The 20,549-nt window shown below is 37.4% G+C and overlaps 3 protein-coding genes across 3 annotated transcripts; 2 read left to right on the forward strand and 1 right to left on the reverse strand.

The window, feature by feature from the left end:
- On the forward strand, window positions 1–4,176 carry LOC133291052 (uncharacterized). Its single transcript, XM_061489231.1, has 7 exons — window positions 1–136; window positions 265–519; window positions 1,466–1,551; window positions 1,655–1,801; window positions 2,608–2,731; window positions 3,418–3,704; window positions 3,851–4,176. The coding sequence occupies exons 2-7, from the start codon at window positions 333–335 to the stop codon at window positions 3,941–3,943; spliced, it is 924 nt and encodes a 307-aa protein (XP_061345215.1). The 5' UTR covers window positions 1–136; window positions 265–332; the 3' UTR covers window positions 3,944–4,176.
- A 571-nt stretch (window positions 4,177–4,747) lies between these two features.
- LOC133291060 (potassium channel AKT1) lies at window positions 4,748–10,640 on the reverse strand. Its single transcript, XM_061489241.1, has 11 exons — window positions 10,477–10,640; window positions 9,189–9,554; window positions 9,040–9,097; window positions 8,632–8,949; window positions 8,304–8,549; window positions 8,098–8,196; window positions 7,939–7,971; window positions 7,667–7,852; window positions 7,236–7,430; window positions 7,064–7,139; window positions 4,748–5,679 (listed from the first exon to the last, which is right to left on the reverse strand). The coding sequence occupies exons 1-11, from the start codon at window positions 10,638–10,640 to the stop codon at window positions 4,748–4,750; spliced, it is 2,673 nt and encodes an 890-aa protein (XP_061345225.1).
- Window positions 10,641–14,718: 4,078 nt separating this feature from the next.
- LOC133291054 (uncharacterized) lies at window positions 14,719–15,352 on the forward strand. Its single transcript, XM_061489234.1, has 2 exons — window positions 14,719–14,814; window positions 14,907–15,352. The coding sequence occupies exons 1-2, from the start codon at window positions 14,796–14,798 to the stop codon at window positions 15,257–15,259; spliced, it is 372 nt and encodes a 123-aa protein (XP_061345218.1). The 5' UTR covers window positions 14,719–14,795; the 3' UTR covers window positions 15,260–15,352.
- Window positions 15,353–20,549: the final 5,197 nt, after the last annotated feature.

Consider the following 20,549-nt stretch of genomic DNA (forward strand, 5'->3'; position numbering starts at 1 on the left):
TACTTTGGGACTTTTCCATTTATTATTATCATTGAAGATAAGCATTGCCTCTGTATTGTTATAATCGATATTCGAGAGAGGAATCAATTGTTTCTGATTCACCAAGGGACCCCTCCGAATTCCGCTGTAAATTCAGGTACCTTATTATTCCAAATTAATTCCATTGACCATTTCCATTTTCAATATTCCATTCAATCCGTCAAGGGTTGAACATGAATTAAAAGCTTGAATCTTATGATTACTCGTGTTGGGTGTTGGGTTCAGTGAGATTGTGTTAGGGTTTCGATTTTCGAAGCTTGCTTGATTGAACAGTGCCCGTTATCCGTTCATCGATGAAAGGGGAAGTACAGCTTCAGCCTCCACAGGTTCTGCAAAACCCTAGTGATTCCGACCCTTTACTCGATAACCAGGAGGAAGATGAGTCACCAGGAGGCTCTAGTGAGATTAAGGATGAGGAAGACGTCGAGGCTGGCTTACTTCCTTGTTGTCGAATTTGCCTCGAAAGTGATTGCGACCCAGGTGAAAATTCGTGCAAAAGTTTTCAAATTTATGCTAATTTTTCTCATTTCTGGTTGGAACTCGATGCAATTGTTAACTTGTGAACTATGGGTATTTCATTCGTAGAAAGAGTTCTTCACCCCTATGTAAATTTATTTCCTTAAATAATCGAATAAGGACTTAATAAGACAGAGTTTAATTTAAAGCATAGGTCTTAATTTCTTTTTCCTTTATCAATCGTGTTTGTAAAACCTGAAATTGGTCCCTGTTGTGGTCTTTGTTGCTTCCCAACATGATATGGCTTTGATTGTTCTGTACAACAGAAAACCAATGTCATGTAACTTCAACTTCCCATTTTATTTTGCTTGACTTCCGAATTAAAAGTTGGTACTTTAATAATGCTTGTTCTACTCACCATAATTAATAATGGAGCCTGAAATTGGAAAAATTTAGCTCTTGTAGTATGTTAAGGGTGTATTTGATTATGTAATGCTTGATAATATTTTCATTTTAATCGGTGTTGGTTAGTTGAAGGAAAATTTTGGTGTTTAGTAAAGTAAACTAGGCTAAGGGAAAGCAGGAAACTATTGTTCTTTAGTAAATTGAAAGGTTTGCCGTTGAATGCATGCATTTACCTTACATTTCTGTATGCTGAATGTTTTAAACATTTTTCATTTAAATTTAAAAGACAACAGAACATTTTCTATGTTGAACTTTCTCTTTTTTGCACTAAATCAATAATGTGATTAGAAGAGGACCAATTATCGTCAGCGTTAAGCAAAAAAAGGTAAAAAATGAAATGATGATCAAGTTTTTTCTCATTGAGACTATGTCATATCCTTTAGCATGACACTGATCCTGTTCAATTCATCAGATAAAACTCTATATGATGTTGGCAAAAAACAATTGGTGTTATTAATTTTGTGGCGCTAGTTTCCCTAAACCTAATGGTCATGCGATTTTGTAGAGCATGAATTGATATCTCCATGCATGTGCAAAGGGACCCAACAGTTTGTCCATCGTTCATGTCTTGATCACTGGCGCTCAGTAAAGGTATATATTTTGGCTCTGGTCTTGATGTGTAATTTTAACTGCCAGTTTCGTCTGGATGAGATCAAATGATAATTTGATAAGCCTTTTTTTTTTTGCTTCATAGGAAGGATTTGCTTTCTCACACTGCACCACATGCAAAGCCCAATTTCATCTAAGAGTGGAATTGTTTGAGGACAACTCTTGGCGTAAAATGAAGTTCAGACTTTTTGTGGCAAGGGATGTTTTTCTTGTTTTTGTGGCTGTACAAACTGTGAGTAATTTTAACTTTCTTCCTTATCCTTTCATATTGAATGATTACATTTTCATTGCTTTTATTAAGTCAGTTTCAATTCAATCTAACATGTGGTATAGAAGCTCTTTTTTCAGAAAGGAGTTGTTTAGCTTATGGGATTGTTAAACTGAACTTTCATATCAGTATTTGGTCAGCATAGTATCCATAAATATTAAAAAACAAAATATTCATCCTTCAAGGGCCTAGTAATAGTTAGATATGGACATCATGATTATGCTGGTATCAATATGGTAAGGAGGGAAATATCTAATATACTATTGTCCCACCATTTGTTTGGTGCTACCAGCCAATAGAAATCCATAAATGACTGTAATATTTGTACAGATAGGAGAGAGAAATGTTTTTGTTATCCAAATGTCAGTTGCTCAATGGAAGAGTTACCTACTACAGTTGTATGGAAGATGTTCTTGGTAAGGAGATACCAATTGACATAAGATGGGAGAATTTCAGTTTCATAAGGGCTCAAATTATTGGGATTTTTTCTGTGGTGACGACATATTGACATGCATAGCTAATAAGGGGACCGGTTTGTCACTGTTATATGTATTCATATTTTTGCTCTCTTTCCTTGCTTGCTACAATGGTAATATAAGGCCTCTTAAAGAATTTCTTTTTTTTAGTGCTTTTAGTTTGGTTTTAATTTAAAAAAAAAAATGTTTTTAAAATTATTCTGGGATGGATCTGTCTATTCTTTTGGCATGTATTGTCATATTGAGTAAGGTTACAGGACGTATCTTATTTGCAAGTATCTATTTATTTTCCAGGTGATTGCTGCTATTGGTGGCTTTGCATACATCATGGACAAAGATGGGACCTTCAGGAACTCATTTGACGATGGTTGGGATAGGATACTCTCAAAGCATCCTATACCATTTTATTATTGTATTGGTAAGCTATTATGGCTACTGGAGTTATTTGTTTTTACTTTTTACCATTCGCTGAAATTCCTCTGCATTTTTTTTGCCATGAAATTTTCTGAAATTGGGGAACCATATCTCTCCATATTATCTGAGGCATTTGTAATCTGCTTTGATATTTTCCTTGTTCTTCATTTTTAATGTTAATCCCCAAAGAATATTGCCAATAACTTATTGGCCATCATGTATCTTAGTGGGATCTAGATCCTCTCATCTTACATTATAGTCATGCTGGAGAGAAAAAGACTCATAACCAGACACCCAAGTTGGATTTGAATTTTACCCAAAAAAGAAAAATCATTAAAATGAGAGAAACCAAATCCATCAGGGAAAAAATCATTTATTTGAGAAAATTATTTAACAACTAAGTTTTATTGCTTTGGGGGAGGGAAAAAAGAAACGTGTTATGGGGGAAACTGGAAAGTTATCTTCAATTGAGTTGCTTATTCTCATGAGGATTTTTTTTTTTGCCCCCTTCCCCCTCCTCTTCTAAAACAGTTCAACTTGTAATATATCAAAGCTGTAATTGTTAACTATCTAATCAGATTTCATTCATTGTATCTACTTTGATATTGATGGAAATAATTTTTAAAAAACTCAAGCTTATGCTTCCTGTTAATTTTTCTTTCTTTCTGATGGTTTACATCAATATACCAGGAGTGCTGGCCTTCTTTGTACTGATTGGATTTTTTGGTCTCATACTGCATTGCTCCTCCCTTAATTCCAATGACCCCAGAATGGCTGGTTGTCAGAACTGTTGTTATGGATGGGGCATCTTGGATTGCTTTCCTGCATCAATGGAGGCGTGCTTTGCCCTTGTGGTTGTTTTCGTTGTCATCTTTGCAATTCTTGGTATAGCTTATGGTTTTCTTGCAGCCACCATGGCCATTCAAAGAATTTGGCAGAGGCACTACCATATCCTCACCAAGAGGGAGCTTACAAAGGTAATATCATAGTGCTACATTGAAGGTCCATGTTGTTATATTTTCTACTAAATAAAGTCTATCATCTGAAATGATTTTAATATTTCCTATATCGTTTCATACTCTGTGTCTGACACCAATTCATGTTACTTTGTTGGTATTCACAGGAATACGTAGTAGAGGATCTTCGTGGCTGTTATTTCCCACCAAAGTTGGACCCAGAACATGAAGGTCGCTTGAAAATGCTTAAGCTTTTGTGATTCGCGGAGCACATACCTGTAAAAATGTGTTTTTGAATGATTTAAGTATCGAGGAGTTGTTTTATTTGACAGTTACAATCTCTTATGCTTAGCAACCTTGTTTGCTAGAGCTTGGAAATGTTTTATATCATCGTTTTTTTTACCCAATCTGGATCCTTACCAGATTTCTGTATCCTGCAAATCTGACTCCTGTAAAAAAATTAAAAGGAAAATATATGCAGTTATTTGTCCGTCCACAGGACTTAATTTTATCATCGCAGTTATGATATCTAAGGCCGGAGGCATGGTAGTTAAAATTTCAATTTATCACTTTGATTTTACGTTTTTTTTTATCAAAATGATTTTACTAATATTCCAAACGTTTTTATGTTTTTTTTTTTATGATTTTGCTATGTTATTATATTTTATGATTTTTTATTCTCTTCCGATTTTATGTAGTGCCGTGACTGGTGTGGCCCGTTGAGCTTTCCGTACCCAAACTCAATTTTTAAACCTGCATAATCCCTTATTTCTACTTGACAAAAAACCCTGCCTTGCTCACCGTTACTTTCTTCATAGACTGTAATTGTCAACTTATAAGTGTGTAAAGCTTTCTGTCAAGGAATTAGAAGAAAATTTCCAGCCTAAAAGAAACAGAAGGGAAACATACAAAGTGGAAATGAAGAAATAGGAGGAGGAGGCCCATGAGTAGAAGGTGAAATTATTTTCATTTTGCATCCCAACGAAAGAAAGCACAGGAAGATTTACAATTGAGAACAGAAGAGACCGAAAAATAAAAATAAAAATAAAGATGTTATATGCATGCTATAGAAGCACATCGTTCGTGGGTGTAGGTGTAGGACCATTGGACTCTAGGCCTAGCACCCTACCAGCACTAAGGAAAACAAGATGGTCACCATCTCTAATCACCTTTATATCTTCAATTTCAGCTCCATCTATGCAGACAACCTTAGCAGGACAGATACCAAATTTCTTAGCTCCAATCTCAAGTAGCTCTTCAAAGCTTTCAGGTAGTAATACAAGCTTCCCAGCAACCTCACCCTTTTCAGGGCAACTAATTTTTACTCTAGTTGGACAAACCCTACTACTCTTCATACCACCATTCCTTGCATTGTTATTAGTGTTAACAGAGAAAAACAGGTCCTTCTCCCCTTTGTGTGCTGTTGACATTATCCCAAAGAGAGAGTTATGGAAGTTATTGCTCCTACGCCTTGGACGGCTTTGGCTCCAAGAGCCATCTGTTCCCTGAAATGAGCCATCATGGGATGATAAGGGCATCGTTGGCTCACTTGTAAATCTGCCAAGGTACCTTATCTTACTCTGCCTCTCAGGAATAGCAACAAAAGATTGAACCTTAGGCTCCCCAGTGGACTCAAAAATGGCTTTAATTTCAAGATGTCCCTGCTGCTCTGCTAGATCTCTTGGGGTCCAACCTTGCTTGTCTGGTTTGTCAATGTTAGCCCCGTGATCCAAAAGGAACTTCACAATCTCAGCATTGTCCTCGGAGACTGCAACGTGCAAAGCTGTGGTCCCAAGGTTGCTATTAGGAAGTGTGATATCTCCTCCACAGCGCATTATGTCCTTGAGCAAGTTGAGATTGTTCTGTTCAGCGGCAGTGCATGCAAATTGACCTACATCACCGTACTGCAAGTTGGCTCCATTTTCTACTAACAGCTTGCTCACTGATTCATGTCCACCCAATATAGCCTCCCATAGTGGAACATTACCATCAGAATCTGCACGTAAGTTAAACGGTATGAAGGGTCTTTTCTTTTTTCTTTTCCTCATCTGACTAAAAGAAGGTAATGGTTTGAAGCAAATTCTTGGTTTTATCCTATATTCATGTATTAGTAGTTTCTACTTGATGAGAACCTCAGTCATCCAACTGGTTCATCAGATATAAAGGGTGCAAATTACAATTTAAGCATTCCATGCACGTGGTAAGGACTTTGTAGTATGAAATGTAGATCTTAATAGTTTTCTTTTATTTTGTGGGTGTGTGAGTCATGGATAAAAAAGTAGTCAACATCAGTGTGGAAAGGGCTGTGGGTTTTGAATACGGTTGGTAATGACAAGAAAGATATCTTGATAAATCCTTAGGATGCATCATACACAGGAACCTGATCCTACTTAGATGGTGACTTCTACAATCTTTTGTTTACAGGTTAAATAAAACCATGTATACACCAACACCCCCAAAATAACTACATTTTTAATTAAATTTTTTATTATAACTTGTTATTAGGTAAGCATATGGCCATAACTTGTTATTATAACATGTTAATTTACAATGAGTATGTTGCTGACTATTAGAGACTTATAATAGGAAGGAGAAGATTCGTGCATGATGGAGACTCTACCCTATAATTAAGAAATGCATAACTTATTCTATTATTTCATTGAAAAGACTTTTATATTTTTATTTTCCCTTTCAATTCCATGTGTCTTGCTAAGAGCCAATATGAAAGGCCAGTGACAACGATAAACAAAACTCAACGAAGAAAGCCAATATAAGGATCAATAATTTAGTTTATAATTCATTATTTTTTGAAAGCAAACCCAAATTTGAATTGAGATCCTTGCGTCCTCATTAGGTACAGTATGGTTGGTCTTATGCTAATCAAATAAGAAGATAGCCTTGTTAAAGTCCTGATACAGAAAAGTTATGTTGGTTTTTATAAGAAAACGAATCACAGACAAAATTGGCCACATAAGCTTATTAAACGAGTTAAGAAGATAGGCAAATAAGTCAGTGATTATTTATTTAAAAACCGTTCATACTGAGGCTTGAGCAGTGGGACTAACGTCCAAATCTGGCAGAAATAAAATAGTTGACTAGTATAGAAATGCTTACTCATAACTTTGAAATCCTGTCTAAGCTGTAATTGTCATGCCTAAAAGTATTTGATCTTCCACAGTTCATCAAATCGGTTAGTCTTGTATATGTTCGTTCGTTTCTATACCTATAATTCTTATTGTTTGATTTTATAACTTCATATAATATTATAACCAGAAAAATTGAGGAAATAAAAGAAGAAAAGCATGGATAAAGATAAAATCAAGAGGAATTAATTAAATTTGATTTACTAAAGAAGTAGCTAAGAGGGAAGAAATATCTACCTCTGATGTTGGGATCTGCCCCATAATCCAACAGAAGCAAAACACAATTCTCACTTCCTTTAGATGCTGCTATATGCTGATTTTGCAGAACAATGAAAGGGCACAATATATTACATTTTTTTTTTTAGAAAAACAACCAAAAGAAGATAAAAAAGCATAATTATTCACCCACCAAAGCTGTCCTTCCATTGTTGTCGGATTCATTTGGATCCAAGCCCCGTTTCAGCAATTGATGTAACAACAAATCATCTCCTCTTACAGCAGCGAAACCGAGACTCACTGGCAGGTCCATCCTACCACGGGCTAACATGTTCTCAGTCTCCATCAAAACTCCCTCCATTATTGGATTGTTCAGCTCTTTCAAATGCTGCCCCACATCGACCACAATAAGTTCACATGCATAAATCAATGTCTGTTTTATTGAATGTCCTTGTCTACATAACTATTTTTTTTAACACTTCTTTATGTTTTTTTATGTTTGAATAAGCCTTTTTTTTTAAAAAATACTTCTATCTTAATCATGTAACAAAAACTAAATTAGAAAAATGTGCTTCTCGTTATTCATTGTCAACATGCAATGAAGGGTTATGATGTTAAGCAGACCTGAAGAAGATTATTCATGATTATGGTTCCGTCTCCTACATTGGCCTGAACAATGTTCATGAACGTAGTACGGTTCAGCCTCAATAGCTGGCTTAATCGCTTCGTTCGAACTGTGAAAAGTTGTGGCTTATAGCAAAGCACACCAATCTCACCACAAAGATCACCGGTTTTAGCCTCTCCAACAATCTGAAATAAGTTAGCAGCATTGAGATTCAGTTTCATATCATGTATTCAATCACTTATTCTTATCTTGTATCAATAATGAAACTTGCCTGTTCAACCCCATTTTTAAGAACTAGTAGGTCCTGCCAAATAATTAAGGCATTAGAAATCACATTTTGCAAGATTTCAGAGAAAGAAAAATCTCATTTTTTTGTCGAATTTTGAAAGGCAGGTATAGAATTCACATAAATAAGTTGTTGGATAGTTACCACGGCACCGGTGACTAGTATATAGAAATCAGTAGGGGCTTCATTTTGCAATATAACATCTTCTCTGGGTGGAAAATACTCAGCTTTCATCTCTGACACCTTTCATAGTTGAATCAAACAAAATACAAGAGCCCTCAATGAAAATCAAAGATTAAAATAAATTTTTTAACTATCAATTACGAGCTGAGACAAAATTTTGCAATTACCAATTGAAAGAGCAAGTCATTTGAAACCCCATTAAACAAGTAGACTTTATCCATCAGAGAATAAAAAAGATGATGTGAAATGCTTGATCTTATGGCTTTAGGAAGAGAATCAAGTGTCTCTTGCTGCTGCAACCCTTCTGAGTCTGTTCTAAACTTCAAACACAAGTGAGCAAGCATCTGGTCTTGCAGACGAGCAGGCAATTGGTTCCTTAGAGCAAAACTTGAGGCAGCTTGTATGGTATCCCTCTGAGAATTTATCATAAAGCATAAAAGTTTTACATTTTCCAGAACTAGAAATCAATGACTCAAAAAATGGCCTGATACTTACAAATTTTCGGGTTCGACTAGTGCCATGGACAACTAAGTTGGTCATATTACCAATCAGATATGCTGTTAATCCCAGATTGAAGAGCATGTAAAAGATGTCAAAGATCATCTCCCTTGAATTCACTGGATGCAAATCTCCATAACCAACCGTTGTCAAAGTAGTAATAGACCAGTAAATGGAAGTCACATATCTTTTCCACAAGCTCTGATGAAGGAAATCATCCATTGATGCCCCAATCCACGTCTTTTTGGGATCATGATAACGTGCAGCAATAAGATAATAGAAGCATCCAGCACAATGAACAGCAAAAAGGGTAACCTATAGAAACCACTCAAATAATTAGTCTATTGAACTTGCATCAAATTCATCTTCCTTCTTAGAATGTTATTAGGATAATAAGAAACTTACACAGATAAGCTTAGCACACCGAACCCAAAAATAGTTATAGTTTCTGTCCTTCTCAAGTCTGCCCAAAAAAACATAAAATTTACAGTTATAAGCTACATAACTAAGAAACAAAATATCCATAGCAACTCACTGAAAGCTCTCAACCTTACCGAGAAAACAAAGCACTAACTCTTCGAAGACGCCAAAGCCGAAGCATGTTGAATAGGCCATAAGATTGGATAGGAGCAGGTGATAGCTTTCGAACAAGCTCTGAAGGAATGATAGAGATAACATCGAAGGCCAACCATGTTCTTGCATATTTCCAAGCAATCTGTTTTGGACTATCTACAAACAAATAGGTAGCTTTATCGATGTAAGCCACAAAGAAGGTGAGAACTATATCCACCGCAAAGAATGCATTGACAATATTATCCGTAATGGAAAGTGGTGCTTGTGGTTTCTTAAGGAATCCGAATTCAAAGGGAGATACCCAAGCAGTGTAGACTACCAGAACAACAAGGAACGTTTCCCATGTCCTACAAAAAGCCAACCAATTTTAACAACTTAATAGTTACTCATCTGGTTTAGAAAGCTGCAAAATTTACAATGCTACAGCTATTTGTTCGTAAGGGGAAAACAAAACAGAGAACATAGAAAAGTTTTACACGAAACTAAGTTGCTGTTACGGAGTCAATAACAAAACATGTATTTGGAAATTAGCCCTTGACACTTTTCAGTGGAGAGTCCAAACCAAACTCTTCCATTGCATGCATAGCTACCACCAACCCCTGGTTGTTTCTAAACCAAAGAAACAAAGTCAAACTTTATAGGCTGAATAATGATAGGAGAATGTTCGTGTTTGTTGCTTTGGAAACTCTAATTGAACAAACCAAACCAACACAACAAATTTTGAGGATTGAGGAAGGACAAAGCAAATTATATTTTTGGAAAACTACGGATTTAAGATGGATTGGATAGATCCCAAATGAAGAACATTTTCAGAAACACATGGTGATGAAACTGTTACAAAAAAACAAAGGATAACAAGTAAAAGATAATAAAAGGGAACGAATTTGCTATTTTAGTAATCAGCAGAGTTACAAGAACGGAATGGCTAAAATACTGCCAAAAAAAAAATAGGAAACAAGAAAGGGTATTGAGAATCTAGTAAAATAAAAAACAACAAATAAAAAACAGAAAGGAAAAGAAGTGTAACAGATAACAAGCTTCCGTCAGAAGCAAAGCAATAGAAGCACGTTTCCTTCCTTGTTTCCCCTTTTCTCACTCAACAAGAAAGAAAAAACTTAAGAAAAATAAAAAAAATGTGAAATACTGGAAACCCATATGGTGTCATTGAACCTCTCAGACATGGAAGAAAAAAGAAGGAAAGAAGGAAAGGAACTGAACCGTGAAAATGACACAAAAATAGTGAAATGGGAGTGACTAAGAAGAAGGAACCTGTAACGGCGGTCATAGGGAGATAGAATGAGAGGCCTGAGCTTAACTCTGCGGTTACTTCTGGCTCCGAGAGAGGGTAATATCCCAGTTGAGAGACTGTAATGGCTGCCGTCCCTTGACAATTCTATCTCTTCTTCACCACACATGGACATTGACACCACCATTTTTATTTCTTTCCTTCTATCTATGTATCTTTCTGTTTTCTTTGCTTCCTCTGTGTCTCTCTTATACAGTTATACATATATATATATGTGATATGTCTGTTACTTTATACTGTTTTAGTCGGCATGATGTTGGAGCGGTTCTCAATCTTTATCTATGTGAGTTTGTGTCTGATAGCATGGCTATACACCAAGCTTCTCATGTCCTTTATATACACACCAACTCAACACAAGTCAGCTGGGGCCCGCTTTTTTTTCTTTTTTAATGAGATTCTTCTATTTCTACGTGTCTTTCTAAGTAGTTTCATTTATTTGTGTTGAGATATATAGTCCCTATTAGTAGTTGTATGTGTAACTAATGTGAAGTTTATAAGACCTTGGACACTCTCATCCTTTGAGTTAGCTTTTAGGATGATGTATCCCAAGATTCTTTACATTGTATCAGAACCAGGTTTGTGTAATGAATACTATTCTAAATCTGTGTATTGGCCAGGTGTAGTCTAATTTCCTAAATCTCATCACAATATTTGCATGCATAATCACTCAAGGTTATTCCACTAGTTAAGGGAATATCTTCGAGAAGGTGCTCTCAATTCCACAGTCAAATTTTTCACCTTAGTTTCGTATTGACTTAGCGTCTTAGTCTATATAAGCACACACTACATCATTATCAACTAGCATTTAAGGAATTCCAAATTACAGCAGTTCATATAATTACGCTGAACAAATACTATATCTACTTAATACAAAATTATACTTCATCGATCCGGAGGATTCGGGACGTCTAACCGAAGGTTGGTATTGATATTTTGGATAAGTACGTCCCCGGTGGTCTATAGAATGGACGTTGTAAGGGATGACAAAGTACAATAATGATAACATATAGCGGGTTGTACTGTATGCATAATCACAATCCACAACAGTACGGATGGCAAAAACGAGCTAATTCATCGGGTTAGTTTGTAATTCGTTAAAAATGAGTGAGGTTGGGTTGGCAAAAATGAGTTACCAATTCGAGCCAATCCAACCTGGGTCAGCTCGTGAAAAAATGTGTCAATCCGCAAGTCAAACGAGCAGCCAGTTCGCGGGTTAAGTTTTCTTTTTATTTTTTAAATACAAAATATAATATACAAAAATAAACAAAACTTACTCACGCTGTCTCATTTTTTTCCTTCTCTAAACCAACCTAAGTCCCTAATCTTTTCAAGTCCCTGTCATTTTTATATTGTTAAGATATGTTGGCTCTGTTTGGTTCAAATATCTTACCCACTTGATAGCTGGTTCTGATTATTTCTTGATGTTGATGTAAATTTGTTGTGCAGAAGATTCGAAACTAAAATATCTTGCTTTTATTTCTCATTTTGTAACCCTTTGTTTAAGCTGATGGAAGCCACATAGTGCATTAATACTACATGGTCATTTAAATAAACTAAAAACGAGCCAACCCGCGAGCAATTTTCGGATCAACCCGCGAGCCAATTTTCAAGCTAACTCGCGAGCTATTTTTTCAAGTCAACCCACGAGCTATATTTTTAAGCTAACCCGCGAGCCAATCCTAACCCGACTCGGGTCGGGTTGAGTTTTCTGATTCTTTTTCTTTTGAGCCAACCCTACTCGTTTTTTTTGAGTTGAATGCGAGTTGGGTCGGGTCGGATCGGGTTGGCCCGTTTTGCCAACCCTAGCTAACAGAGTGTGAAGTCAAAATGCCTACATAATATACTTAACCCTTTATTTATAAAAAAATTAACTGAAAGTTCTGATAGGAGTCAAATTGTTGAAAATAGGATAAGTAATTTTATCGCTTATTCGTTATGCATAGAGTATGAGATCCTATCTCTTATCTCTTTAGCTTGTCAGTTTTCTTTAATGATTGCTTTTAGAAGTTATGAACACATTCATTTGCTTAATTATATATAAAGTTGTTAAGAAAACAAGTAATTACATGTATTTTTATTTTAAGCAAGTGTAATATACATTACGTAACCACTGAAAATATCTTGTGTATCTCAGAGCTTCATAAAAAGAGGAGGAGTAGTCGTATATGATAGGTAAATTACATAAATAAATAGCTAAACAGTTTCCTAAAGTCTCACGAAAAAAATAAATGATAAATAATTTTTTAATAAGTAGGACAAAAATCTCAACGATACTTGCTTTTTTATCAGAATTTTTATAGGGAAAAAGAGTTCTCGTGCGAGAGAAAAACTCTTTCCTTATGTCACTCACCCCTTGATCCCAGTGCCAGACTTTTTGTTTTTTTAAACGTGGGGATCACCATTTTTTGTCTATGCGGGAATCTTCAAACTTCTCTTCTGAAATGAGAAGTCTAAATCTCATATTTGTATGTGCATACATTGTTAATTAGGAAGTATTCAATTCGAAAGTAATTGTATCTTTTGTATTCATCTAAGGGTGCTGTTATTTTTTTAAAGTTTTATAATTTTATATTTTTGAATTATTGATTTCTCATGTAACAAGATAAGAATTTCTTCTCTGCTGGCTTTTTGACCCTTATGCCCCTTAATTAATAATTAATTACCAAATTGCTCCTCATTCAAAACTATTTCGAAAATTTACCCTTCCCAACAAACATAACACCAATCTGCCCCTGTTTGACCGTTGACCACGAAGCCTACCCGGGTACACCATTACCTACCCGGGTAAATTTTGAAACTTTTTATCTACCCGAGTATGTAGGGGTGTACCCGGGTAGAGTTCTTGAATCTGGGAAAATGTTTGAATTATTTACCCGGGTACGGAGCAGTGTACCCAGGTAAACATCGACGGTAGGGTTTTAAAATACCCCAGCAGCCCCATTTCGAAAACCCACAAAAGGGGTACCCGAGTAGAGCTGCTGGAGGAGTGTCATCTTGAGCGATTTCAGGCATAATCTTGCACTAATTCGTCTTGTTTGTGATCATCATTCGCGGACCTTGCAACCTCTCTGCCTTCTACCGATTGAAATCGATCAAAGGTGCATTTTTTTTTCAGTTTTTTCAATTATGTTATGATTTCTGTTCTGATTCATTGTATTTTCGTTTATATCATTTGATTCTGTCCGAATTATTTTATCAATTTGTATGTCATACGCTTACCCTAACCCTAACCCTAACCCTAACCCTAACCCTAACCCTAACATGTATCTAGTATCTGATTTCGGTTATTTTTTCAGTTTAATAGTGTGACACAATGACCTCTCGACGCGTTTCAAAGCTGCCAGTGACCCATTCCGAGAGAAGAACCAAGAGTCGTCACGATGGGTCGTCATCCTCTCAGCCCCAGGCTGCTTCGAGTCAGGCTCCGGACTTGACGTTCGGATATTTGTTTGAGGATGACATTCCTTCACACGAGAAGTTCGTGAAGTTTTTCATGACCCGGAAGATCTGCGAACCGAAATCACTGGATTCGGCATTCTTCAACCTAGAGCGTTTTGACATCGTGCCGCTTCTTGAGCAGACACATTTACTTCACCTGGCGGAGATGCGGTGCCCATACTCGGAGGTTATGGTAAGAGCCTTCTACCAGAACCTTGGCTACTCGCAAGGCGAGCTGACTTCCCGTGTCTGCGGGATTGATATCATCATGACTGCTCCTATCTGGACGGAGCTAATGGGGTTCGATTTTGATGGTGTCACAGGAGCAGCACTATATGATGGAGACAGCCATCATATATTTGGTGATTATAACCGGGAGACCATTGTTACAGAGACTAGGAGGGCAGACGCTGAGCCCGGTCATTTTGCTCATTATCCTGTTAGCAACTTGTCAGTTTCTGCTCGCATTCTTCATTATGTGGTGACACATATTATTTTCCAGCGCCCGCATAATCACTCAAAGGTGCTGGAAGGGGACTTTGTCATCCTGTGGGCCCTCCTTCACAGTCAGCAGGTGAACTGGAGGCATTACATATGCATACTGATGTGGAAGGCAGCCAAGTCAAAGAAGGCTGAATTGCCTTTTGCATTTCTGGTGCAGAAGATTCTGCATAGATTTGGAGTGCCTATGGCAACAGAGACCTTGAAGACCGCCAGAGGCTGGAATGCTATATTTGGTGAGAGGCTCCTGAAGCAGTGTAGGATCCTACCGAACAGAGCGGGTATCTGGACGTGGAAGAAGGCACCAGAACCACCTGAGATCCCATTCCACCACGATGCTGAGATGGAGGATGCACCTGCAGGTGATGTGTTGGTCTTTATGAGTTTATGCAATTTTGTGTTGTTTAATTTTTAATGTGGTATTGAAGTTTGTTTTTCATGGTTTATGATGTAGGCCTTGATGATGATGACGATGATGATGGCGTTGCTGAGGTTGATGTCAGACCGACACGTCCCACCCGCAGTCGGCGACCACCAGCTCCTCCTGAGGGTGGATGGACACTTGATCATGTCATGGCATCCTTATATGATCTGACTACTGACTTTAGAGGATATAGACAGAGCACGAGCAAGTGGCGAAACCAGATGGACACAAGGGTTGCACGGTTGGACACAAGGGTTTCACGCTTGGAGGGTTTAATTGGCGAGGGTGCCCATACTCAGGAGGAGGAGGAGGAGGAGGATGATGACAATGGGGATGACACACAATCGGATGAAGAGAATGGGGAGGACACGGCATCGGATTAGTGTGTCCATAGGGTTTCATATCATTGATTTAGTTTGATGTAATGTAGTCATTTTGGTACATTTAGGAACTTTACCTACATTGCATGGATGTTTTTGTACTGGATGTTCAAAATTTGAATGAATGAAATTTTCGTTTTGCGCACGTTCAGACTTGTTGGTTCTATGCATTAGTATGGGACCTTGCATTAATATTGTCATAATTAATTTGGAAATCAATTCAACCCAAAGTAGTTTAATATTCATGTTCAACTTTGATTGACGCACATCTTGATTACTGCATCCTATTTCTACGAAATCAATCCACCCCCAAGTCATACCGTATGTAGGTATTGCACAACAATTACCAAAATGCAACAAAAATTGCCAAAACAGCATCTGCAACAGCATCTGCAACTGGTCTACCCGGGTACCACGAATAGTCTACCCGGGTAGGATGTACTCGGGTATATCATTACGAGTTACCCGGGTAGACCAGTTGCAGATGCAGCAGCAGGTGCTGTTCAATCCATTTTGTTAGCATCTTGGTAATTGATGTGTAATACAATAACCTTAACTGACTCGGGGAAGGGGTAAATGGGTATGGTAGACATTCGGATTGCACAATACGGAACGAGTGACTCGCTAAACTTAACGGATACATTTCAACAATACATTTCAACAACACAAGAATACAGTTCAACAATACATTTCAACAACACAATACATAACTAATACAAGATAAAGTTTAGGGTACAAGGAAACAAAACAATACGTAAAGTGATTGTCATTACAAAACAAAGTACTACACAAAAACAATACGTAATCATGCTTGTCTTAGTCTCAATGGACATGTACGAATGTTATGTCCAACTTGCTTGCAATGCTTACATCTGCTCTGACTGCTAGAGGGTTGAGACTCAACCCAATCCATCTCCATCCTGAGATGTTGCAATCAATAGAGTACCTCTGTACTTCCCATACAGATGAGTGCCGTCAATTTGAATTATAGGCTTGCAGTGTTTGAATGCTTCAATGCATTGGTGAAATATCCAAAAAACCCTTTGAAATACGGCCCTGTCTGTATAAACCCGACGTTCATCAAAACATTGATTTGTATCAAGTTTGAACACAGAACCCACATTCACCTCCGTCATATACTTCAGCCAATTTGGCAAGAATGCGTACGATTTCTCCCAGTCACCAAACAACTTAACGATGGCCTTCATTTTTGCCTTCCAGGCCTTCCTGTACGTTGTGTTGTATCCATATGTTCCCTGTATCCTCTCCTGTATCAGAGCTGGTCTTGTGGATGGATCTTCCTTTAACATATCTGGAAAAAAAAATTAACTTTACCATATTCTCAATTAATCTGAATCATTAAATAAACAGTAGAATACATACTCATTATAGCCGCACAAATGACATTTGAATCCAACTGTCTATGATCCTGTGCTAGGCCTTGATTTAGGCATGTGTGACCTTGACCCCATTTACGGACCACCCAGTTAGCTCCCTTCTTCGGCTTAATTGCCCTCATATACCAGGGACAACCGTCAGCATGGTTTTTACACTTCATAACAAATCTTGACTCGTCGCTTTTTTCAACTATGGCTGTCCTGCGCCCCTTCATACAATGTATCTTCACAGCATGTTGCAATTCTGGTTTGGACCCAAATTCTTGTTGCACAAATAACGGATCTCCTAACTTCCAACCTCCGTGCAAGTCATCATCGCCATATAGGATCTCCAACTCGTCATTAGGGTGCGCCCAGTTAATGAATGAATAATGTTGGCTTTCATTCCAGAATGGCTCCTCAGACCCTGCATCTAAAGATCATGTCAAATTTAATAACTTACCACAAATAATAAATTGTCTAAAGCAAATATTCAAATTTAATAACTTACCACTACTGACTGGGTCGACATGAAGTGGTGACAAGGCTGGGGTACCGAGACTTACGGCGCTCATGTTAGCCTCAAAATTACCGTCCACGTCAGTGTCTGACGAATCACCTTCTGGAATAGCACTTTCAGGTTCTCCCTCATCTTCGCTGTCCACATAGTCCTCGTCTTCATCCTCTTCATCCTCATACCATGCTACCTGAGGAGGTGCAGAAGATCGTACAACTGTATCTTCTTGACCGGTACAGTGTGCAGTAGTGGTTGTATGCACCGGTAAAGATGAAGATTGTCCAACATCAACTTCAACATATATCTCAATATATTTTAATACTTTCCATTCAACAAACGCATCTGTTACGAACTCCACATCTTCATCATCATTTATATCGTTTCCAATGTAGTATATTGTATCCATATCCACTACAGTCTCTAACCTGGCTATCATGCGGTGGATGGAATGTATGCCTTCTGACCCCATTTTTTGAAGAATTCTCTCCTTCAGTTCATTGCATGTAGTGCCCACTTTGATTTTCATCGTTTTTGTTTTTCCTTCAAATCGGACACCGTTCGGACCTTCAAAATGCCTCCCATTGTAGTAAACAACTATGGGAACCATGTTTGGACTTGAACTCATCTTTCACACAAAAATTAGATCTAGGTTTTGGGTTTGGAGGTTGGTTCGGATTTTTTAGCACAAAATGGGAGTGTGGAGATGTAATCTCAATGTCCCACCAAGATTCAGCTTTCTGAAATGATGAGATGAAATATGTGTGATGTTTCGGATTAGAGAGGGTAAGAGAGAAAGATTTGGGGTTTCAAAAACCCTATACCTCGCAACAATGGCCGAAACCCATACATATTGGGGTTTCTGGACGCGATTTACCCGGGTACACTGCTCCGTACCCGGGTAAATAATTCAAACATTTTCCCAGATTCAAGAACTCTACCCGGGTACACCCCTACATACTCGGGTAGATAAAAAGTTTCAAAATTTACCCGGGTAGGTAATGGTGTACCCGGGTAGGCTTCGTGGTCAACGGTCAAACAGGGGCAGATTGGTGTTATGTTTGTTGGGGAGGGTAAATTTTCGAAATAGTTTTGAATGAGGGGCAATTTGGTAATTAATTATTAATTAAGGGGCATAAGGGTCAAAAAGCCTCTCCTGCTCTCACAATAAACATATGGATCTTTCTCTTTTTAGTAAGACCCACATGTTTTTTTTTCTCCTATAACTTGCGAAATCTTGTACCCTTATATTTTATAACAAAATGTTACAATTTTTGTAATTGAGATTTGTATAACAAAATGTTACAGTTTTTGTAATTGATATTTGTTGCAGTTCTTTAAAATCTGCAAAGGACCCCAAATTCGTTCTCTCCATCCAGTTTTGCGAATGACAAATAAAAATTATTGTTTGAGAGTTAATTTTTGAAAGGGAAGAAATAGAAGGCGAGAGTTTTATTAATCCCTTTCTTTGTTTGTGAGTTTAAAAAAATGAGAAAAATGAATTGGAGTTTTTCACAAAATCCTTCATGTTCTTAAAATTAAAGTTCTTCTATTTTTGGGGGTTTGAGGGGGAAATAAAAGAAATTACTTATCTACCCCAAGTATTAAAATGTAAAAATTACATAAGTGTGAATCATTTTTTAAATGTGACACTATTAGAAAAGTTCCAAATATCGTGAGAATTTATCTACAAAAAACATTTTATTGAAAATAGTGACGGAATTTTCGATGAAAATCACATTTCGTCAAATATAGAGACAAATTTTTTTCGACGAAATTAGAAACGAAAAAAGATTTAGTCATAATCACTTACAAAAAAATTTGACGGAAATAAAATTCTGCTAAAACTTTTGATAGAATTTAAATTTCGTCGAAACTTTTTTGTCAGAATTTTTGACAAAACACATTCCCATCGAAAATTTTTGACGAATTTTTTTTTTGTCAAAATTCTTGACGAAATCTAAATTCCTGACGAAACTTTCGATGGAAACATTTCCTCAATTTTTGACGGAAAACATATCTGGAAAAAATTTTGACGAAAAATATTTTCGTAAAAAATTTTGACAAAAAAAAATCCTTCAAAATTCTTGACGGTATCTAAATTTCGTCCAAAGTTTCGATGAAAATATTTTCGACAAAAAAATATTCCGTTAAATTTCGCTATCTCCATTTGCTCAAGCTCTAAGTATTTCTTAAACCGCGTTCTGAACTTTTCCAACGTCCTTACAGGATCCTTGTAGATTGACTTTGCTAACCGAGATGTTCCATCTAACCCGGCTACAATCAGATGCATATGGACATTTTCTGTAAACTCGGTACCTGCAACGTAGCATCTTTAAATCGGTTCAAATACCTTTGGAAAGTCTCTCCGGGTTGCTGTTGTATTTTTCCAAGTGCAAACTCAGACTTTGGATGCTTCTTGCTTGTTGCAAAATTCAACAAGAACTTTTGTTCGAGAGCCATGCTTGCGCAGCTCCTGTCAAGGTTGTAGCAAATATCCGAGATATGATTAGTTCATCAATTCCCCGTATGTACATGCCTGTGTCGAATGCATCTATATGGATCCGAGGGTCCTGACTTCCATCATATTTCGGCAAGTGTGCCGAATCAAATTCTTCTTAGAATGGAGCGTTCAATAACTCGCCAGTAAAGGGGCTATTATTATATTGTCCCCTACTGTACTTCCTCCTGTAAGCCCCAGGTTCAGCACGTCCTCGGACATTGTGTGCAAGTTGGACATAACGGTTATTACGTGTTTCATCCCAATTTCTTTCCACATTCCCTCCTGCCTTGGCATTCTGGGCAGGAGGCATCGTATTTTCATCCCAATTTCTTTCCACAACTGCTTTTGTGTTTGGTCTTCTTTGGGTCTCAGCTTCTCTAACCCGAATTTGAGTATCCGGGTTATAATCCACATTCTGATCATTATGATCGCAACGAATGCATTCTGGGCAAGGCAAGAGTCAAGATCTGTTGCAAGCGCAACTCGGACAGCTGCATCTGCAGGAATCAGAGCAGCTGGAGGAGGAGTTGGATTCGCAACTCAGTTGCGGCGAGCTGGCGTCGAGGAAGTATCCGAGTTGTCCTCACTCACATGGACTGCATTATAGTCCACCTCATTTTCCGGTTGATTCTAAGGTTGATTCACTAATACAGTATCCAATGGAAGATTAGGATGCTGTGGTTGTTGGTTGTTACTTTTTGTACGAACCGCCATCATCAGTTGTGATCGTGGGAATATTGAATTACCAAGTCCCCGCAGACGGCGCCATTGTTCTATCTTAGAGATAGAGATGTCTAGCCCAATGGACTAATATGTTACTATGGGATCTAAGTTCCCTCTCCAACATATCTATAGATTAGATTTTCTTGAGTCAAACAGATCACTATGAACAGAGAAACT

The sequence above is a fragment of the Gastrolobium bilobum genome, unplaced genomic scaffold (genome assembly GCF_033153095.1).
Source record: "Gastrolobium bilobum isolate Gb01-03AN ecotype WA unplaced genomic scaffold, APGP_CSIRO_Gbil_v1 utg829, whole genome shotgun sequence".
Classification (NCBI taxonomy): domain Eukaryota; kingdom Viridiplantae; phylum Streptophyta; class Magnoliopsida; order Fabales; family Fabaceae; genus Gastrolobium; species Gastrolobium bilobum.